Source organism: Nelumbo lutea, chromosome 2, assembly GCF_056320005.1.
Source record: "Nelumbo lutea isolate HS-2025 chromosome 2, American lotus-T2T, whole genome shotgun sequence".
Classification (NCBI taxonomy): domain Eukaryota; kingdom Viridiplantae; phylum Streptophyta; class Magnoliopsida; order Proteales; family Nelumbonaceae; genus Nelumbo; species Nelumbo lutea.
In genome coordinates this window covers 26,520,317-26,544,289 of record NC_142685.1, presented here as the reverse complement: position 1 = coordinate 26,544,289, position 23,973 = coordinate 26,520,317, and the positions used below count along the sequence as shown (strand labels likewise).

Sequence of the window (23,973 nt, the reverse complement as noted above, 5' to 3'; positions counted from 1 at the left end):
TTTTCTTGACTTTTTTTCTTTAATTCCATGGCATGTAGGCTGTGATTACTGTTCAGAGTGTTTTGGTAAGAGAATCATGACAATTGGTGACTCAAAGACATCAAATATGAGAAACAATCCTCTAGAGCTCTAAGCTCATAAAGGAAAATCTATGTTTCCTGGTGAAACTATGAGAAGGTCCAAATAACCCATTCTAATAAGTAATCTGGTTTTGCAGGAAGAAAAAACAATAGCAATAGTACTACCTCCTCTGGAATGTAGCTCCTACCCTTCAAAAAGAAGAGTTTTAGGTATTTAAGGAGTACTATATCTCAGAGACTTCTTAGATTAGGATTTGTTCCAAGCTGTTTACAATTAGTTGGTTCTGGCTACAATTTCTTATAAGCTTTATTCCAAGTTTCGTTGCAATTAGCAGTCCAAAATAGATGATGGCTTGAGGTTTTTATTTTTTGAAATTTTGACATTTCCTTCCATTTTAGGCTGCTAGTGAAACAAAATAGAGTGGCCACTGCTTGGTGCAATGACTAAATGTTGGGTTGACAAGTATGAGAACATGGGTCTGAGAAGTAGAACGGCCACTTTGTCCTTCTGGATTTAATTCTTTGGGCAGCATGGTCTACCGTTTCCCATCATTATGGAGTTACCTCAGTGCCTCAAGTATCTATGTTCATTAATCTTGATCTTTCCCTTCCCTCTGCCCCTTTTTTCTACTCTTTTTTAGCAACCTAACTTACCCATGTCAACAAAATCAAATTGCAAGAATCCTAATATTGTTGTGAGAAATTGTTAGTTATATATCCAGGCTACCCAAGTTATCTAATGAATAACATCAGCGCTTGGACAGTTTATTGTGCTTTGAGGGCATTTTATCAGAATGCCACAGGAAAAGAGAACAGAAACACTCTTGGTTCTCAAATTAGTAAGTCTTCCTATGATGTATTACAGTGCCAAGGAAAATAGTACACATTATACAAACACTCAGCAAGGATGATCATGCCTTTGCAAAGCCTGGGAGGAGCTTCCACAATTTTATATTCTGCAAACATAACAAGCGAAGGTCAACATGGTCAATCATACACATTCCATATTAAATAAACAAATGAAAATAGCATATACTCATTTGAAATTGTGTGCACAGATAATTTGTATGCAGTTTTCCTGCATTTCCATTAAAAACGCAGCAGATCTGGAGTCAATAAAAACATGCATAACCAGGAAAGAGAAGACATTACTGAGCATATTCTACGTTGACTTTGGCACTAGGGATATTTGAGATGCAATTGAAAGCTGTGTTTGATAGTACTAGTGTCGCCGGGCATGGATTGTTCCGACAGATGTCCACTACCTCTACTACTATTGAGCCATCCTTGCATGGTCGCTTCAGTCCACTGATGCACCTGATGCGGTACCTCCGGCCACATGCTGCTCCATTGTCCCATATTCCATTACTTGCAGCAGCAAAGAGGCCACCTTCAGGAAATTGATTTTGGTCATATCCACTGCATTTGGTTGCTACATCAACAACACAAGAAAGTAATTAATGAGCTTACTAAGTATTGTTGTTTATTATGATAGTTACATATACTTTGTTCTTCACATATTATTGTCATCTAAGTACCACTAGAAAGACACGTAGACCCTACCATGATTGACCAGCATTCATCAATCATCACTGCTCACTTGATGGTCAGCCATGTGATAAGATATATATAGTACTTAGTCCAAAGTTACAGAAAATTGTGAACTAGTGATTGATTGACTGGTTCAAGTAAAGCCAGGACTTTTGAGAAAAGATGATGCAAAAAACAATATCAAGCTACTAATTATCAAAAAAAAAAAAAAAACAATATCAAGCTACCATAGTTATTTCATCACCTAACCCCTCAGCCCTACCCAAATGACTCAATAATTGACTGACTGGTTAATTTGGTAACCAGCTCCCATTCAAAATCCCAAAGGGTTGATACTTCAGACTTACGCAAGTATGGAGGATCATAGGATGTAGCTGTCCCAACGTCTCCCTTGATCAAGAGGATATCAACACACAACCAAGCCACAATAATAATTGCGATGGTGGACTTCATTCTTGTTATTTGAGTAAATAACATGCAAACACTTAGATGACCCTGAATTGTCTGAGCAGCTGCTCTTCCTAGCACTCTAATTTATACTTGCACACTGCACCATTCAGGAATAGGGACGCACATGGGTTGGCGGCTCTTTCTTCCTTGGTGACATCAACCACCCAACTTAAACTAATAAAATTAACTGAACGTGGGTTGAATCTCCAACCACAGAAACACATCTCTTTCTCCATCTCTCAATACCCATAGCACTCCACTTTTCTCTAGCTTTGATGATTACAGTGATTTGATAAAACTACATCTGATATGGTTGTCGTTTCTGTTGTTCTTTTTTGGTTACTTTCTTTAATTTTTGGCTCTGGTTGGGTGTCAACTCTACCTCCTAAGTAGAAATAGAAGTGTAGAGGCTCACGGCAACTAAGTGCGGTCCCCTCATTGTGCACTTTGTTTTTGGAAACTCAAATCTAAATCTTATAGTGTTCTTCAAGAACTAAAAGCTGAGGTCTGCAAACAAAGGTTCTAGATGATTTAAATATTTTCGTCTGCAAAAATTTATAGATCTAGATCACATTCCACTTCCATGAGGTCCAAGTTCAGAAGCCATTTTAATGTCTGTAATCGATTCACATTCCACTTCTAACAGTTTTCGTGGCTCTTGCTCAGTGGGTAGATCAACCCTTTGGTGAGATGAGATAGATACAAGATTCAGCTCCTACTGACCCCCCCGCCCTTTTTATGTAAGCACGTTTATGGTTGAAAGCAAAAGAAAAAGTACTGAATACCGTATAATTCAAGTGAATGATAAAATATTTCCAAACGTGGCGATCACTTGATTTACTTAGAATATCCTTGAATTTGTTGAGATTTGGCTAAGCAGATTATGATAACGATGATCTAATTCGATTCAATCGATTGGCGTCTTGATAAGTGTAGTTGGCACAATCTGATTGATAGGTTCCTCACCGTCCAATTCAAACATTAGTGATCGCACGCCTCTGATTATGTGTTGGGGTGGTGCTCAAAGGTACAACTAGTTTAAAATATGGCCTTGGACGGTTGAAGTTTTTAGTTATCACTTTAATGGTCATCATGCCTTGCCCATCTCAACATGTGCCGTCAGAAACTTTATAAAAGGGAAGAGAGCGTCAGCGCTGAGTCTACTTGGAGTCTAACTGATAAAATTAATTACTTGACAAGGATCCCACTTGACTTGAGTGCCCAACTCCATTGACATAGCAACTAGGACTCTCTCTCTCTCTCTCTCTCATATAAACTAGGAGCTTCCATCCTTGAGTCCATTAAACAACAAAGAAAGAGGAAAACCGTCAACTTATTCAGATTGGCATAGGTGTGGACATTGGTGAATGGTGCCTTTTCATGGTTCCAGTAATTAATAAACAACGGCAACCAAATATCCTGTTCATATGCTGCTGAATTGAACAATGAATGTGATCATACAATTTAAATAGGCATTTTATAAGACCCAATACAGATTGTGAGGAAGTGTAGCCTTCATGCAATTAATTCAGATGCACTTCCAGTATTAAGGTCTTCAGGATTGGGTTGAGCATCTAGTCAAATATCTTTCCTTTGAGTGCACCCTTTAAGAAATTGAATGCAATCCCAGTTACATTTCCTTCAAAGTGATAGATGTGAAATGAGCAAGTTTTTGTTATGTTAGCAATCAGTGTTGACTTTTGCCAACAGTGGAATGGCAATATGGACATTCATTTGGCTGAACCACATAGTTAGGACAAGGCTTAGTGGAAATCTGCTGCACTTCTTTCCTGCATTTCTATTCAGTATGTGATAGGTGTCCCACTAAATGCCCATACATATTAGACCATACATGTATTGAGACACTAGTCACAGACTGAATGGAAGTGCAGGAAATTGCAAGAGGGGAAAGAAAATAAAAAGTGCAAAATCCATACTCTTTATTGAGGATTTTTTTCTACTTATTTTTTTTAAGCAGATTCTTAGTTGAGATATAAAAGGAGTTAAGAATGGTCATTAAAATATCACCTATCCAAATAAAATTATCACTAGGGAAGACAAGAAAACATTATATTGAATGCCCATACCCTTTTTTCATTGGGAGAGTAAGTTAGATGGCTGCAAAAACATCATTAATTGGTTGGACATGGAAACAGTAGGACATGGACTAATTCTTGGAGAAAAAATCTGCTGCAACTGTGGTCACATGCGACCTCAATGAAATGCGAAGTTGCGAACATGCCTGAAAGAAACAATCAGTTGGTGTGGTGTTGTCTTTTCTTTGAAACGCTGGTATGTTTGTATTTCATTTAGGGTTGCCTGCAACCACGGCTGCAGCAAATGTGAATTCTATTTCTTGGACCAAACATCCAGTCATTCACCACCTCATGAACAACCATCGGAACCATATTAAAATGGTTTAACATTTCCAGTGAGGAACCTAAACCTGTATAACCCCTCACAGGCCGCACTCTTGTCACACAGCCCATCGCTAACTGCAACAAACAGATTGCCCGTAGAGAACTGATCTCTGTTGCGGTAGCAAGTAGTAGCTGCACCCAAAGGAATGTTCTTGGTAAGACATGTTCAACTACTAAAACAAACTATACCAGATATAAAACTTCATTCATTCGGTTGCATTCCATCCTACATGTTGCTTATATCCATAGGATGCTAAAAGAAAGTACAGTAATACTCATGTATAGGGGATCATAACAAGTTGCAATGTCAATGCCAGTGTCTATAGGACTAGACTACTTTGCTCAACAAAAGTGATATTACAGCCATGATAAGGAATTAGGAACCCCATGGTCAGAGGGAGAAGGAAAACAAATTCGCTCATTATTAATGCACTATTTTTTTCTCAAATATATACTCAAACTAGCGGGACCCATGCAATTCGCTCATTGTTAATGCACTAATTTTTTCTCAAATATATATTCAAACTAGTGGGACCCATGCAATGCACGAAATTTATTAAGCAAAGACTAAACAATAGAAACGAATAAAAGTATATAATTGTTTTATACTTTTAATTTTTAAATAATTAATAATATTTATATTTTGGGTTCAACTACAATATGGGAAAGATATGATATCTAAAAAATTTTTGACCAATCAACTGGTATCATAAATATGGTAGCCAATCAGGTGTTATTTATCAAAATTCATGGGTGGATTTTGATTGATCAAAACTCTTTCGACACCATATCTTTCCCGCATCATAAATTTTCCTTATATTTTATATTTATCAAAATTCATGAGTGGATTTTAATTGATCAAAACTCTTTTGATACTATATCTTTCCCACAACATAAATTTCCCCTTATATTTTATATACTATTTTAATAATTTTTTATAATACAAAAATAATAATAATTAATTTTAGCTAGGGTTGTTCATCAAACTGATGAAACTGACCAACCTAACCAACAAGAACCGAGTTGGTCGGTTTTCTAGTATTCTTGGTCAGCTTTGGTTCAAAAATTTCCCAACTTGAATCTAACCAGGTTGAATCAGTTTTGCTTTGGTCATTTGTAAATCGACCAAAATCAAGCAACTTGGCCGTATATATATATATATATATATATATATATATATATATATGGACTTTTTAATACGGAAAAGTGGAAAACATCTCATATTTCTTAGTATAAAATATTTTATATCATAAATTTAATTTTTTAATAACGCCACTGTAATTTTTAAAATTTAAATGTGCTTTTTTAAGTTTAAATCTTTTGAATCAACTAACCAAACCGGAAAAAAAAAGACCTAAACTAATACAACTCAAGTTATCCGGTTTTCACTAATGATAAATCAGCTTCGAGTAACCAACTCCCAACCTGACCAAGTTGATTTGGTTGGCCAAACAGAACCAACCCATGAACACTCCTAATTTCAACTAAATTAATAGTTTAGCATGTCTCTAATAAATAATAATAGTTTAATCTCCAATAATTATTGAAATTTTCTTGTTAACATACACAATTATTGAAAATATATTGATAATGAAAATACAATAAATAATAAAAACTATATTAAATTAGTCAATAAATAGTGTAATCTCAAATAATAGTTTAAGCTCTAATAAATTAATCAATAAATTATAAAAAAAAATACAATAAATACAATAAGAACAACAAATTAAACTTAAAAAGTTAAACAATAGTAGTTTAATCTCCAATAATTATTTTATTAAAAATAATAATTATTAATTTCAGTATATATTAATATATAATAAGCATAGATTATGATTTTAAAATTATTATTAATAAATATTATTTTTTAAAGTTGTTTTCTAGAATTGTTAATTAATATAAGTGAAATTAGTTATTTAAATAATCTCATTATTTAAATTTGAAAATATTAATTATTTATTGAATTTAATAATCCATAAAGTTATAATTTATACTATTAATACATAATTTCGTTATTTATTTTGTAAAATATTAAACTATTATTAATTTAAATATTATGTTATAATTTTTTTCTAGTTTTGAGAAATTTTTTAAATTTATTACATAATTTCATTATTTTAATTGTTTAAAATCAAGTTATGTTATATTTTGTTAGTTAAAATATTTAGTTAATTAAACATTTAAGTTATATATAAAATACTCAAATGTTTTTGTTATTTGAATTTTATTTCTATGAAAGTTATTACATAATATTAAATAATTTAGCTATTTTTAATATTTTGTTATTTAATGTATTTAGTTCTTGAAATACTTAAATAATATTTTATTTTTTACTGTTAAATTTTTATTATTTGAATAAAATTTAAATTGAATAATCTAAAAAATCCTAATTTATATTGTTAGTACATAATTTTCTAATGTATTTTGTAAAAATATAAAATTATTAATAATATAAATATTATTAAATTGATTATAATTATTTTCTATATTTTTAATAAATATTTTAAATTTATTATATAATCTTTTAGAATATTTAAATAATTTTTTAATTCAAACTTTGTTAAGATAGATATAGATAAAAAGTGGGGGAGTAGTTTTGGAGAAATTTTAGGAGATGATATTATTTAGGTTATTGAGAACATGGGGGAGAGAGAGAGAGAGAAAGAGAGAGAGAGAGAGAGAGAGAGAGAGAGAGAGAGAGAGAGAGAGAAAGATAAAGAGAGAGAGAGAGAGAGAGAGATTTTAGATATTTTTTTATGGGCAGGAAAAGCATCTCATTTGTTGTTTAAAAAATGATATGAAATAAAAAAAAAATCAAAAGAAAAAAGAGAAAAGTTTTATACTGTTGTGTTTTAGTGTGTGTGTGTGTGTTATAGATTTGGGGCAAATATGTAGAGGTCCCATCCCTTAATTAGAGATGGCTATGGACTAGGGATTGATCTGGCAAACCCTCTCGCTGTTCAGATCAACTTCAATGTGAAGACTCTATAGTCAATTCAATATTCAGGACTGATTCTATACACCCTTGACCTTGGACAATGAATATTAGAAGAATAATTAGAATATAGGGTAAAATATAAAAACTTCCCCTGAAGTTTCTGACAATCATAAAAACCTCCCCTATAATTTCACTTTAATAAAAATACCCCCTAAATTTTTAAATAATTTGATAAAAACCTCCCTTCCATCAATGACCATGACATAAAACGTTAAATCGATTAATCATTTTTCTTAAATACCTATTTTACCCTTTTACAAATTTATTTGCATCTATTTTTACTGAAATACTGCTCTTCTTGGCATGTTATGCTCTTTCCTCTTCCGTCGACCTCTTTACCCCTGAACTCCACCGTCTAAAGTACTCATGTTTCATATCTTACATTTTGTTTTGTGTTTTTTGCATGAACCTTGATCAAAACCATGTAAGCAAAAGCCAAGAGGAGAGTCGTTGCTGAGAACGGATTGTAGAGAAGACATGGCTGTCCCTACACAACACCGAACACATTATTCATCTCTCTTTATTCTTCTCCTTCCTCATCAGTCCCTATACAGCACTGAATCGCCCCCATACAGCCTGAATCTCCACCGCCAATACAACACCACCATCACAATCACAGTTGGAATACTACTAGATTAATTGCATGTTCTCGGGCTAAAAAGAGAGAACTGGATTAATTTCATGTTTTCGTTGGAATACAGCACCAAACCACTCCCACACGGTGGTACCGATGGTGGTTCACAGTTTGATGTTGTGTAGGGACGGTGAGTTGAAAGAAGAAAAGAGAGATCAAAAACTAAAACTTAGCTAGCTTCTTGATGCCCATCAAAACTAAAACCTTCTTGAGGAATCCCTCTTCAAGTTCAATGAGGCATCTTCAAACATGATTACCATGAGGGCGCCCTTACCATGAAACAATTCATGATGAAAAGAGATCGGTTTTTTCTTACAGCAGCAGGTGGGGAAAAAACTATTTTTGATAAGATCTATACCGAAAATAGATTTCTAGAAACAACCAAATCAACAGAAAAAAGAAAATCATGTCAGAACCAGACTTCCTCCTCCCAAGAGTTCATTATAATATCCAAATCATCAGTTAAAACAAAGAGATACTTGAACAGAAAGATGCCCATTAATCATGAAATATACGATGAAGAAATATGAATTTTCTTTTCATGAGACCCACCCATTAGTAGGCAAAGAAAATTTGAATTGTTAATACTCATGAGAGCAATAAATCAGGAAAAAAAAACAAGAAATTAAAAAAAAAAAATTGAGAAACAAGGGTTTCTTCTTTTGGGTTCATTGAGTACTCGGAGGTGAAGGTAACAGACGACGATCCTGTCTTCCAAGCGAGAACATTTAGAAACACAAAGAGGAAAAACCGCAGAATGAAGAGAATCTCTCGTTGAACTACTGGTCCTCTACGCACATGCACATACTCCTTTGCCCCAACACCCAAATCCGTTGTTGAAAGTAGAGGACTACAAACGGAGTTTCTTTTATGTTCTAATCACAAATAATAAGAATTTATCCGAATTAGGGTTTTGAAGTTGAAGAAGAAAGAGGTTGGCTGGAGAGGAAAAGGGGATAACATGCCAACAGAGGTGTTTTGATAAAAATATATGCAAATAAATTTGTAAAAGGGTAAAATAGGTATTTAGAAAAAATGATTAATCGATTTAACGTATTCCGTCATAGTCATTGACGGAAGGGAGGTTTTTGTCGAATTATTTAAAAATCTAGGGGAGGTTTTTGTTAAAGTGAAACTATAGGAGAGGTTTTTATGATTGTCAAAAACATTAGGGGAGGTTTTTCTATTTTACCCTAGAATATAATCCAAATTAACATGAGAATTTTTAGCTGGATTCCAAATTCTGCTTAGATCCAGATTCTAAAATGTAACCAGAGTGGCAGAGTGCACTGAGGTAGCGTAAAGACAGAAACTTGCAAGAATTGAGAATTCAGGACCCAGAGCCCTGATAAAAAATGGCAACATAGATCAGCAAACCAAGTACGGGAAATTACAATTTAAATTCACAAAAAAGAAAAAAGCATTGAGCTAGAAATTACAATTTAAACTCACAAAAACATTCAGGCAAGGCAGACCCTCGTCCCAAAACAAATTCATCTCTGTGAGCATTCCACAGGGCTTCAACCAACTCCCCTTTCAGCCCCTGGGAGGTGAACTGTTCAAACGCCCTCCTGTTTAAGAAAAGAGTTTTAAAAAGGCCCCTGAATGCCCTCATTGCAGCTACCATCTTATCCATATTCCCAAAATATGTAGCTATGTATGAGTCACTGTTGATTGATACATGATAATCAAGGGCAGTTTTGTGTTCCCATGCATGTTAGTGAAATCCTCACCACTGAGAAGGGCAGACTTAGTATATACGTTGGTATAGATGGATGTCAAGCCCTCCATTTCCATCAGACCATCCCCAGCTGCCAGATAAATGGTTGTGTTTGTTGGAATGTTAAGTGTCTTAAGGATGAAAGCCATCTCCTTTGGGGTGAGGGGGCATCTCCCACGGCTTCTCCAAATGCGTGCTGCATCCCCAGTCCAGGGTCTTCGACCACCTCGTGCAGCTTCAATGACCTCTAAAGACGCAGAAGAAAGGCCTTCATACTCGCATTGACTGTAAGCTACCATGTCAGGCTCAAACCGCAGGTGAAGAGACAAGAAAGGTTTTGGTATGGCATCCAATAGCTCAGAACCTTTCTTCTCCAAGACTTTAGTAAGGCGTAAAGCATTATAACAAGCTTGACAGAGAGCAGCTTTAGCATACAAAGGATACCTACAAAGATTACCACAAAGATTACCACAAAGATTAAAGTAGATATAAAATGCAACAAGCAGAAGCGAGATCAACAAATAAATGTGAGAGGCAAATAGCTATGGCTCTATTATATATCCAACAGTTACCTATGTCAGATGGACATGGGTACGAGAATTGGAATGTGACATGACTACAAGGCATGGTTTTGGAACCATCATTGACCTGGATGGTCAAACCGTTCGGCTGGAAACCATCCAGGCAACCAGTTCCATTGCCTGGAGACCATTTGGTCTGGAAACCATTGACTTGGTCAGCGACATGCTGACCCAGGTGATCGAACTGTCGACCTGTTCGACCTAGACAGCAGTTTTTGGCCATTTTTAATTTAATTATTTTTATTTTTTTAAATTGGAATGATCCATCCATTCGAACTGGACGGTCAAACCACTGACCCAGAAACTGGTGGCCAAAGTAGTTCCAGTTCTGGGTCAGTTTTTAAAACATTGCTACAAGATGTTGAGCCAGCTAGCCCCAAAAAAAGGATTTCAGGACTATAAAATTTTTTTGTCTTTTTAGAAGGGAAAGTATATATACAAATTAAATGTAGATGCATAAATCAAGCAAACAACTTCAAAAACATAAAATAATATGTAATAATACTAAATTATCAAGTATAAGAAAAATATACAATTCAATCTCAAATTTTATCCTGGGAATTTGAGGTTATATAATTTGGATTCCACAAAGAGAAGACTATACTAACCTTTTGTTCTGGTCTCAGTCTCCACATGTTTGACACAGTTACATCCATTTCAAAGTTCCCATTTAACATAGCCAATCAAAAATTACCTACTAAAAAATATAGCCAATCAAAAATGAAGAAATGTAATAATAACATGCAAAAACCAATGCATGGCACAAATAGATGATGGGCCTTCTGCAGTTTGTGGCAATGCCCTCGGTGTAAACCATCCAAGTGATGTGAAAGTTTTCAGTGGCTACAATCATAAAGAATTATAGCAATTAAACAGTTGTGCCCAGTTAATCAATTATTTTCTCTGAACAGACTAACAGAAGTCAACCCACATTTTATGCAATGGTTCATGAAAGGGTTTTTCGGTTATGAGGTTATTCTTGTTCAATACATGAACCTAAACATATTACCAATTGAAAGACCCCGATTTATAAAAAAGCACTGATTTCTTTCTGTGCACACATAAGCATACAGCTTCCTTAGAAAACGGAGGGAGAACAACACCTAAATTTAGAAATTAAGTTCAAGCTTTGAGACTCATACTATCGATATGGGGGAAGAAATGAAAGTGGAATTAGTATATAACAGTTGAATATTCTAAAGATCCAAACACTGTCATGAAAATCAGAAAAAGGACTCTGGTTAAATTGAACCCATATTACCGATCAAAAAAATAATTGAATCCATATTCATTGATTACAGAGAAGGTTTCCATCCATCCATTCTTCCTCTCTCATTCTATTGTTCTTTTGTACCAAAAATCCTAACACTCCAAATAATTTGTTGGTTAAGAAAATAATAGGGCATAGTCTTGATTTGAAACAGGTGTATTTGTTTACATTATTTTACCCACCAGAACCAGAAAGGCACATCCATTTGATGTAGAATGCAACTTTTCTCACCATCCCCATAATGCAAAGATAAATCCATTCAGTGTATGCAATTCTACCAAATCAGATAGTTAAATCAGAATAATTCCTTTCGTATTTCTGTCAGAGGGCAATATAAATGATGTACCAGCTCCATCAACAGTCTTGAAGCCCATATGACATGTCTGAGATAGGAATTCATTAACATTTCCATTAGCAAATAGGAGGCTCCAAAAGGCTTGTCTACCTCTTTTATGCTTTCTGTTTCCCTGGAATGGGGGCATCAAATAAGAAAACGTTTGGACTGAAAAGAAGATTTATAGACCCTTAAGTTTTTATTATATGAGCCTTATTATTACAGAGATACACTACTATAATTGGATAGTTAGGATCTGATTCATATACAACAATATTCCATGAGCAAGGATAGTACCTATCCCTTCGTTGACTCATTGCTGGTGTTATTGAGATATAACGGTGTTCCACCAGCAAAGGAAGAATGCTTTCAACATAATCAAATTGACCTTTACGTTTGCTGCAGTCCACTCGAAAGGGTTCTCTTGATGCTATCTCTGCTGGAAACTCTTTAACAACTTATATGAAGCCATTCATTTGCTGAATGAAGTAATCAACATCAAATACATCTGCAAAACCACTGGATTAAAAGTCATAGGGTTACATCTCAACCTTGCTAATATGCAGCAAGAGAAGAATTAAATTTACATTCTAGATTTGAGAAGGCAACTAAAGAAAACACATCAATAGGAATTCAATAACTAGTAACAATCAAAAATCAATCAAAATATACAATTTTTTTTGGAAGAGGTAAGGTAATTTTATTCAAAAAATGAGAACATACAACAGAGCTCAGGCCAAGACAAATTACAAGCTCCAACAGGACTGAGACCGAAATAAAAGAGGCAAATTCAGGTGTCTGAACTCCTCAGTAACAGACACCCAAGAAATCAACTTGCCAATGCTCTCTGCACTAGCTCTTCAGGACTTTTAACTCTATTACAGAAAATTCTGTTGTTCCTTTCAGTCCAAATGGACCATAAGACTGTTTCATAAATATACAATGATCCACATTTCATAATGTCTTTCATGCTCCACATTTCATAATATTTAAAATATTATTTTACAACTCAACATTGTATGTTTCATAATTCTTAGAACCTTCCAGTGCCTATGCTTGGCCTGCCAAAAATTTAAGTTCATAATTGTGTTTATGTTGTATATGCTCTTAGACTTCAGAGGATGATATAAATTTACCCCCCCCCCCTCACTTGTAATTAAAGTTTCTTATTCTTAATAAATTTTTCCGTTACTACTGATCAAAAAAATAAATAAATTTTGCCGCTACTGATCAAAAAAAATATCTTAGTGATTAATGACCTTTCTTTTATAATATATAAAATTATGAAAAAGAAAGGAAGTCAATAACTTCCTCTACACAAAGACAATCTGCTTACCAACAAGTTATCTTAGTGATTCTAGGCATATAAAATAAATGTAACATCAAGGCCTAGTAGGAAAAAGCTTCTAACCTTCTCCACAAAGTTGGAATGTGAAGAATTGCATTTCTGTTTCGGTTAGTTAATGATCTCAAGCTTTACTTTTGAGCCATGGTTAATGATCACAAGCTTTACTTCAGCCCTGATGCATCACCTTCAAGCTTTACTTTCAAGACATGGTTACCTCCTCTCTCTTATATGAAAGAATATGGTGTTCATAATTGAACTTCTAGCAACTATTAAGCTTTTCTTTTCTCTTCTCTTCATAACTTGAACTTCTACTGAACAAATTGCATTTGGCACTTCAAAAAAAAATCAAGCATCCACCAACAATACCCCTATAGATTGTCTCCCAGCAAAAGAACTATACTGAAGTTTTACAAGGCTTTCTACCACTTAACTTTGCTACAACCCTTGCCCATTCTTCAATATCTTTGATTTTAGGACAAAAGTTGTTTAGATTTTTCCACAATGAATTTCCAAATTTCTGGACAGAATACTATGTTTGATTCTTCCAGTTCACCCAACAAAGTTCAGCATTGATGCTATGATATCCGCACAGATCTGAATGATGCTTTATGTTTCATTGCTACTCCTTATAACTTAGTAAACCCCACCATATAGTTGGGACAAGGCTTAGATGATGATGATGCTGATGAATATTCTTATAACTCATGTCTAGCAAAATCCCATTTTTGTACTGGTAAAGAAATGAATAGGATAAATATAACAAAATAAAAGAGAAGTTTTCTTTTTCTATTTATTATATAGTTAATGGATAATTTTATTAAATTCAAGAAAGAAGGAAAAGGCCATAATACAGGCAAACAAACTAAAAACGAGATACATCATTAACCCTGCTCCTCAATAAAAGTCACAAATTTCTTCAACTATATCTGGGTGAGAGGAAACTACGTTCTTCCTTTCCAATGAGTCAATAATTTCTTGTAAGTTACCAGTGCCATTACTCGAGGGGTCTTTGGGAGGGGTAGACTGAATACGGACCTAACCTTTGGCATTTCCTTTGCACAATGTGGTTGCTCTCAGACTCGAACTCACATTCTCAGACTTGTCAGCCCGAGATTTTCCTATTGTATCAAGGATTCAAGGAATGGCTCCTATTCTCTTGAAAGTTATACGAGCTGAAATAATTAATTACTAAAAGGTTTTACTGTAGTTTCACAATTAGAACAGCCACGAATTACCTTGATCCATTCCAATATGCAGCCACTTCAAATTTTGGAAGAACCAGAGTTGCATTCAACAAACGAGCAATACCAACTCCATCACAAAACTGCATTTATCATAATGCCGATAATTATAAAATATTTATAACAACAAAAGAAAAATTCAAAATTAATCCTTTCGCACTGAGATAAGTAACAATGACAAAATCTGCAGAAACGCGAAGGTTTGAGGAAAACCCACATCACGTCTCATCTGATTAAGCCCACCATAGCAATCCACTCTGATATATCCATTACTCTCCGCCGGTAGAGCTGCAGCATTTCAACAAAAACCAATGCAATTGTCTGCAATGAAGCCAGTTAAGAAGAATCCATGTTAAAAGAAAAATGGAAAAATAAACTACTCTAGCCCCAATGTAAACCCTGAGACCGTTGAGCTAACCGGTTATATCTTCTTCCAGCCACCATTTGCAAGGCCTCCATTCAAAGATTCTGCGAATACTCCATATATCTAGCTTCCCACTACGCAAAGTAGACCTGTTTCGTTATGTAAAAAAAAATACATCAAAATTCAAGCCAGAAAATGCAGAAACTTGATGCAAACTAGAGAGATCGGCTTACACACCGTGGAGAAGTCTGCGCAATTAAGCTTTCAGAAAATGGGGTCGAAGAAGATAAAATGACAACCGCAACAAAAAGAGAAAGGAAAATGAGGAAAAGACCGAAGATGGGTTTTACAGATAACATGACCATTAATCTGTTCTCTTCAAAGCGTTAGAGCTTGTCGCAGTTGAGATAGAACCAATCAAACAGAGGAAGATAAATCGATGAGAAATAGAACTAGGGTTTCATAAGCAAATAAAGGATCGAAATGAGAACCAGCAGAATTAGGTTTTTGTTGGCAAGGACATGGAGAGATGTAAAAGAAGAGAGGAGAGTAGAAGATCTGCTTCTGGTTACTGGTTCGACGGTTGACTCGTCGGCAGATGGAAAAGGAGAAGGAACTTCTATATGGGGTACTCCCGGTACTATCACACTTTAGAATACTACAGATCTTGTACAACAGAGATGATACACGTTCAAACAATCTGGACCGTCCAATTCCTGGGAGGATTCATCAGATCAGACAGTCAGAGTCAATACACAAAAGTCAAGATCGCCCAATCCATTAGACTGGAGATTATTGGACGGGATCAGCTTATCCTGTCCATTGGGCCGAGATAATATAGGCCTATATGCTTAATTGTGGGATGGGCATTTTTCCTTATACCCATGTACAAACGCTGGGGTGTCAGAACCAAGATTTGGGGAAATGCTCATCTGGTCAAAAGTTAAGCATTTTTTTTTCCTAACATCAGGGGCGATTTAAGCCCCCATATGGGGATTATTTATTATTTTATTTTTAAGCACTTATTTGAATAAGTTCTTATTTTTTCAGGTTAGGATCACATCGATAAACATTTATGCATTTTTGGGAAAAAAAAAGGTCAAGTGTTCGTTCAGAAAGTAAGCCTGTGCCAAAATTTTTTTACTTATTTATAAGCGCTTTTTCAATGAGTGTTTTATTGCATTTCTGGCCCATCTTAACCCACCACATAATTTTCAAAATACCTATACAACCCCCATTTGGAAGAAGCACAATTTAAAAAGCACTTATTTATCCAATAAGCACTCCCAAATGGGGGCTAAATCAATGATGATGGGTACCCTACAATCCAAAGGCCATTGCTCATTGCAAGGTGTTGAAAACAAAACAAAACAAAACAAAATGCACTCTTGTCACGTTTTGGATTAGGCTTATAGTGGAATTTGCATCCATAAATTTTTCACCTCCGAGGCCTATTTACAAGTGTTGGCCAGGTGAGAATGGTATTTGGTATTTCACCAAATTCTCCAAAACCAAGAAAAAAAAAGTGGTTTGAAGCTTCCAGACACTGGACACGGATCTCGGATTATTGGGATTTCCACCAGAGACGATGGTGATGGGTGAGGTTATGAAAGAATTGGAAAAGATTAACCAAGAACAAAAATAAGGATAAGGGTGGTCTAAAAATTCAAGTTGCAGGAGCCGTCTCAACTCTCACGGACAGCAGTTGCCCCATTGGAAATGAGACAATTAAGGACACATCTGAATCTGACGGTTGGGAGCAATGGGAATTTGACAACTGAACTGTTCCAAACCACATGAAGATTGATGGTTGGAAAGGCTTTTGTTTAGGGGAAATTTGGTATACGTGATTCGGGTTGCTCAAAGCAAGGAAAATAGAGGTGAGTTGTAGAGACCTCTTTATGAACTGCTTGTTTGGTATTGAGTCGGTTAAAAAGAAATTAGATGTAGGTAATAAAGTTAGAGAGAGAGAAAGAGATACTTTAATTTTTGGTCAATAGACCAGCTCAGTTTGAAAAAAAAGAAATGTCAGTCCCATCCATCCTTTCAAGTCAATATTCACTTGCCATTCACAAACCTGAGAGACTTGAAGCATAGTGAAGGTCTAATCAAGTGTTTGGGTTTCAGTATATCAAGAGATTTAGGGTTGTCCAAAGAGATGTTGATGTGATGATTTGTGAGTTTTGTCATATGCATGGAAGCAAGTAGCTTTAGCCTTTAAGCATTTGTGGTGGAAACATAATTGGGTTATCTTTCAATTAATGGACGTTGCATACTTCTGAATAAAACAATTCATCAAATCTCATAAAAGAAATAACATTTCTGAATTTCTGATACCAGATTTTACAATTTGCATGCAATGCAGTAAAGGACCATCTCCTAGGTCTGTTATAAAATAATCAGATAATTAATTACGTGTGACATGTGAGAGAATATGTGTTACCTAGCTAAGCTGGCTGCCCGCCTCGCCTCGCCTCCCTCATTCCTTACGGTTAATTCAGTTATTTGCTTTTGTGTAGTGATGGGGCCTTTATTGAGGTCTCACCCCACGTCCCATTCACATAGGCCTATAACCCCTAATTACTTAGCATGTATATAGTATACCGCACAGCCTTCAATTCGAGGAAATTGGCAATTTCGCAACCCGTGGCCCATGCAGCTTGGCTTGGTGCAATCAATCCCAAGCAGTGCGTGCAAAAGTTGCGTTCCCATAAAGGCACAAGCACATGGAGGGCATCCATCATGCTTCATTCTCTAACTTCTTGCATGCTAGAGAAGGCAGGCCAGACTTCCAGTTCCAGGTCTCCTTTTTTATGAATTATAAAGAATCGGGCCCATGAAAAAGGGGGAGAGCACCAAGACCCATTTCAAATCAAATCGACTAATTGAAACACGTTGAATTATTTTTTGTATGTGGATAGAATGAGGGGGGAACCTAAATGTTATACCAATGCCACTGGTATCTAGTATTTTGGATCAAAACCCTCGTCAATCGTCGGTAAAGGCCTCTTGATCAGAATCATCAGATTGTGTAGAAATGGAAAGCAAGACCTCGAGTAACGCACACGATATCAACAACTTACAGGAATAATAAATATGGTTATTAACCAAAATAAGCCTCACCATTCAGAACGCACTTGGTTTCAGACTTTCTGTTCATTTCCTCCTCCTAATGAGATTAGCACAGTACATTCGCATACCTCGCAAAAGTATTTTCCATGACTAATTTCTTGCAAAAGCTGAAACATGCATACTAGAAAAGCTGCAGCAGACCTTTAAACTGAGGCCCCTACAAAAAAATATACTGCAAAGAAAAAATGGGGGCCGAAGGTTGGATAAACATCAAAAAGAGGAGTTCCCTCATAAAACATGGGCTTGAATCAAATTCTGCAGCTTGATTTGATACAAAGCCTAATGCATCACTCTGATTTTATAATTCAACTTTGGGGGAAACAGAGCTTGATTACTAGTTCCATAAATAGAACAATCAAATCAAAACCATGCATTTAAAAAAAATGAAAATATGCTAAATGAATGACGAAATATAATAAACTCGAATCTTGAATAGCCAAGGGATCTTGTTAGCACCTACCACAATATTATCACAGCTACCAAATTCTTCTTACTGCCACTCAAATGACCATCCTTTACTCAAAAATAGACAGTCAAGTAAATTGATCGCTAAAGCGCATTTTCTGAGTACCAGCACACCAAGGATAACAAACCAAACCTCACAAAGCATTCCCCTTCAGCTCTGCTCCTCACCGTCTCCAATTTCTCTCTCTTCAGCCGCAGCAGCCATCAAATCATCAAAGTTCTCCGTCTTTGCAAGCAATATCTCAATCTAAAACACCACGGCAATATCTAAATTACGGTTAGACAAACAAAACATTCATTGCACAATTGACTGGAACAACAATCAAACACTTGGGTGCTCCACCCCGGATAACACTGAGAATGAAGCATCCACCACGCAAATTCATCCTTCATGTCATCACGTGGCATTCTGTAACTTACCTTTGCTTTTTGGATGGGCCTTCCTCTGGATTCATCCTTCATATCAACTGTGGATGTTGTGATCTCTGCATATGTTTAGAACTCATAGTAAGCCAAATTCAACAATCCAGTATTTGCCTGTTAACACAGAAACTAGGAGGGTCAAAATCTAACTCTTTTCCACAGCCAGTCCATTGTTTTTCAGGATCTCCGCAATGGTGACCACTGTTGCAATAGCTGCAGAAACACCAGAACATTCATTTAAATGATAAGAAATTGAAGCAGCATCACTGACAGCTTATTTTTGAAAAGGCACTTGAAGAATTCAAATAAAGTGTACATTTCAAAACGTACACTCTAATAGTTGGCAGTAAAGTCTACATTTTGAAAAGGCACTTGAAGAATTCAAAATATGCAAACTCTACCATAGCTTTGATTTTCACATGAGGCCCAGATAAACATTCTAACCAAGGGTATATATCTATCTTTGATTTTTACACTGACTATCCAATGTTTTCCTCAAGAATGCCAAAAAACAAATTTGAATTAAACTATCAAGTTAATGCTTGAAGTGCTAGTAGTCACCTTAGCAGATCTATCAGATACTAGAAAACTATACAAACACCTGTCAGTAATTGTAGTAGCAAACAGGTTTGTTAGGTCATGCACTATGAGATAATGCAAGTCACAACTTGCATTCACCCAAAAAACGGTCATTACCCAAATGCAGGAACAGGCAATAATATGGGAGGGGTGGACTGTTTACATGCCCAACCTCCAGATATTATTATTTTAGCATGTAGTGGCCACTCTCAGACTTGAACCTGTATTCTCATGCTTGTCAGCCACTCATCCTGAGATTTTACCATCAGAACAAGCAATCGCCCCATAACCTGTATTTGCATGGCTTGCACAATAAAATGTTTGAGATCCAGTCAAAGTCTAACTTAACAAGTAGAACAGCTGCTAAGCCCCCCCCCCCAAACAGCAAGGGACAAACAAACAATGCTTAAAACCTATTACACATTTAATAAGGCCCTTAACTACTAGCATAGACTTACTCTTAAAGACAATTTTGAATAGATCCCTATCTAAATTCACAAAAGGGAAAACTAATGAACTTAGAATTAATAGTTCATTCCATCATGGAAATGCTGCAAATAAATGGTTCAATCATTCAACCAAAGTGGAACTTGAAATGAAATAGCTCTAAACTCAGTAAATCATGGAAATGCGGTCTAAATCGTGCTTCAATCTGCTACCTATAATCTGTTCCCACTTCTCTACCCACAGTACATTACAGCTGTGCATTGGGAATATCTCCCTTGTCATTCATGGGGAGATGTTCCCAATACACAGCAGTGGTGTTCTGTAGGTAGAGATGAGGGAACACTTTGTGGATAGAAGATTCGGAGTGGTCTTAATTACCTAAAGTTTTCCTTTTCATAAAAAAAAAAAAAAAAAAAAAAAAAAAAAAAAAACTCCTATAATTCTTTCCTTTCCCTGAAAAAAAAAAGTGCAATAATTATCAAGGCTAGAATGCAAAGAACACATTGTGGGTACAAGATTCAGAGTGGTCTTAATTGTCTAAGTTTTCCTTTCATAAAAAAAAAAAAAAATCTCCTATAATTCTTTTCTTTCCCTGAAAAAAAGTGCTATAATTATCAAGACTAGAATGCAAAGAACAACATGGGTATCCTCAAAGCCAACATGATCACTCTACCTGATCAACCACCTTCCACTGGTAAGAATAGAATCAAAATTATTATTTACCTAAAAACTTAAAGACAAGCAGAGATGTTTGTTCAATCATTCTGGTATATACAAAGCGGGGATGTTTGTTAAAAACATTCTGCTATATACAAAAGATTAACAACCCATTCAGAAGATAAGCAAAAACAACCAATTCAAAAGAATGCATGATTAGCAAGATGCCTTTTGTTGTCCTGCTGATTAGAAGGGATATCAAATTTTACTAAAAATATAGTAACTTCTAGTTTATTCCATGTACAAGGAAGTGAGGAGTAAATTACTGAAAAGAAAATCAGAGGCAGGTTTCCATGAAATCACTTGCGGGCTAGTTCAATTGATGAATAGATGGTAGCAACCACAAGTGTAGAAATAGCAGTCAGTTTTGCAAGATATATCATCCAAAAGATAAAGTTCCATGAGCAATGACAGATAGAACACTAGTTCAACTGACAGAGATGGAGAAATAGGAGTTACATGTGGAGAAAGAACAAGCAGTTCAACATCTACACTTGTCTGAAGTCCCAACTATATGGGATCAGCTACATGAATCCAGTTTCACCATGCCATTCTGTTCAGTGCCATAATCCATAGACATTGTTAAATTATGGATACCTAATCATTTCTTATTACTTCATCCAAGTGCTTTTCAGTCTGCCTCTAGCTCTTATAGCCCCCTCAACTTGTAACAGATTGCTTTTTCTAGCAAGTGCTGTAGATGGTCTTCTATACATGCAATCAAACCATTTCAATCTATTTTCTCTCAGCTCATATATTGGCAATACTTCTAGGTTCCTACATATAATTTCATTTCTAATCCTGTTCTTTATGGTTTTACTTTTACCACTCATACACCTAGGCATTCACATTTCCGCCACATTCCGTTCTCGGATATGTTGTCTCTTAACTACACAACACTTTGTTCCATACAACATAGCTGGACTTACAACTGTTTCATAGAACTTTCCATTTAACCAAAATGGTATTTGCCTATTACATAAGATTCCAAATGCACCCCATCCATTTTGTTCATCCTACTCTAATTCAAATATTCAATGGGCAACATCCTCCTCAATCTCTACATTGAGTTATCTCTTCATCTTCAAACCTAACTTTACTCTGATTTGTGCTCCTATTATTATTAAATTGGCATTGCATATATGTTGGTTTAATTTTACTTATTTAAAACCTCTTGTTTCTATTGCAAAATTGTCCATAAACCTAATCTGCATGTAATCCTTCACCAGTTTCATCAATTAATACTATGTCATTAGCAAAGATCAGGCACCATGGGACCACCTCTTGAATATGTTTACCTTGGTGAAGACCCATTGTAACAAAAAAATCTGACATCTCTCCAACAGGTTTTCTAATATTGATTATATTTTGAACATCTTCATTCCACCACCCAAGTTTCTTTACCACTTTTCCATTTTCCTTTATATTCTTCTAAAATGTCCTTTTACTACTTTTTTACACAGCCGGCCATTCCAAGCCACATATCACATCCCTTCATCTAAATTCCATTTTCCTTTTGCTTCCAATATGTCTCTAAATTGTACTAGTTTTTCTCCTCTAGAGAGAGCAAGCATCTATGCAAGAAAATAAACCAAAAAGATACAAGAAATGGTTCCAATAGTATTAAGAGACAAAAGGCCAGAAACCCACTAAACAATAAACTCATGCAACAACGGCTAATTCTTAATGAATTCTTCCATACAAGAACTCAATGAGCTTAGCAGAAGAAAAAAGTGACCTGAATTTATTGGCTAGCAGGTTAACGGTGGAATAAAGTTTGGAGTCTTTGGACAATGGCTTTCAAGTTAGAATCCACTTTAGGTCAAAATAAGCAGATCCATTAATTTAAAATAAACTTGAAGCTCAAGTGAGCTACAACAGGAGCAAAGAAAATATACATCAAACCATCCAAAAGATGAATAATCTGTGACCCTAAGGCATGCACAACCTACAAATATTGGAGCGAGGGGTCAAAGAATATAAATGAATCAAATAGAAGATGTATAATGTCGAAAGAGAAAGTGGTTATACCCATTCCTAGAGCAGAAAGCTCCACCTCATTGTGTTGCTGCATGTACCTCTGCAACGAAAATCCGAGATAAACCACAATGATTAAATTAGCACAAATAGTAAATCCCGAAAAAGATGTTCGTCCTAAACGGTGGTGGAGGTGACACTTCGACTTTTCAGATTTATTATAATTTCTAGCAGTTCCATGTTTGAGCACTGAAACCCCTAAGTCGAGGCAAAAGGAATGCCTGTAAGATGCAACTCAAGGCTAAGAAAAAAACAAAAGAAGAATATAAAATCGAAGGAAAATGCCAACACCATTGTTAGTAAACAAGGAGATAAATAGAAAGAATAAATGCAAGTACGTAACTCTCCAAATAAATGCAAGTATGCAACTCTCAAAACCCAAAACCCTTTGCTCCCTAAAACCAAAATGTAACACACTACACGTAACTTTCTAAGCTAGCTTGCAGGCCAAACAAAAAAAAGAAATAACAAATCAGAAACAGTGACAACCCATTAACAGGTTAACATACGGAAGGAAGCCCTAGAAAGTTTTGAAATGAAAATAAAACGAATAACAGAATCAAACTGGGATCAGATCTTTTTTTACCTTTGCAAGATTGACATAGAAAAAGAGCGGCTTCTTCGTATTGGAGACTTGAATACGATTCTTCTTGTGCGAATCGATGATGGCGATGTTGTTAACTCCCTCCGTAATCTCCTCCATGACAAAGAATAGAAAGAACTGAAAACCCTAACCCACTTATTTTTCAGGTAGAACAAATAAAACAGAGAAGAGAAGAAATGGCTAGAGAACAGACAAGTACAGTCGTTTAGCGAAAACCCCTATATCCCGCTGCTGCGCTTAAATAGCGGGAAATTCTCTCTCTCTCTCTCTCTCTTATGGGCCGGGCCCAGATATTAAGCCTGGGCCCGGGTCGGGCCATGGCCAGGCCCCCTAAACAAAAAATCTAGCCCAAGTCCAGATTTTTTTAGTAGAAGTTGTTTCTTAACCATTTTTCTTTGTCTTAGGGGCTGTTTGGCATCATTGCCGTTTCCTGGAGCAACAGCACCACATCAGCGTTGCATCGGAAAAAATGGTGTCCCAAGAAACAAGCATTTGTTTAGAACCGTTTTTCCATTAAAAAATGGTGCTTCAAGCCACGCTTTGGAAATCAGGAAGCCATGCCCACTTATTTTTCAGGT

General features: G+C 35.7%; 1 protein-coding gene, 1 long non-coding RNA gene and 1 pseudogene across 3 annotated transcripts; all 3 read right to left on the bottom strand.

The window, feature by feature from the left end:
- Nucleotides 1-888: 888 nt before the first annotated feature.
- Nucleotides 889-1,512, bottom strand: LOC148869374 (uncharacterized). The gene is made up of 2 exons (XR_016106889.1): nucleotides 1,233-1,512; nucleotides 889-1,036 (listed from the first exon to the last, which is right to left on the bottom strand). It is a non-coding gene; the product is annotated as an uncharacterized LOC148869374 (long non-coding RNA).
- A 7,943-nt stretch (nucleotides 1,513-9,455) lies between these two features.
- Nucleotides 9,456-15,587, bottom strand: LOC148869373 (O-fucosyltransferase 13-like; annotated as a pseudogene). Its single transcript, XR_016106474.1, has 6 exons — nucleotides 15,229-15,587; nucleotides 15,046-15,140; nucleotides 14,845-14,915; nucleotides 14,622-14,710; nucleotides 12,336-12,557; nucleotides 9,456-10,297 (listed from the first exon to the last, which is right to left on the bottom strand). The product of XR_016106474.1 is annotated as an O-fucosyltransferase 13-like (transcript).
- A 2,802-nt stretch (nucleotides 15,588-18,389) lies between these two features.
- Nucleotides 18,390-23,602, bottom strand: LOC148869372 (uncharacterized protein At2g34160-like). The gene is made up of 5 exons (XM_088967257.1): nucleotides 23,378-23,602; nucleotides 22,786-22,834; nucleotides 19,162-19,224; nucleotides 19,009-19,073; nucleotides 18,390-18,835 (listed from the first exon to the last, which is right to left on the bottom strand). The coding sequence occupies exons 1-5, from the start codon at nucleotides 23,492-23,494 to the stop codon at nucleotides 18,740-18,742; spliced, it is 390 nt and encodes a 129-aa protein (XP_088823383.1). The 5' UTR covers nucleotides 23,495-23,602; the 3' UTR covers nucleotides 18,390-18,739.
- Nucleotides 23,603-23,973: the final 371 nt, after the last annotated feature.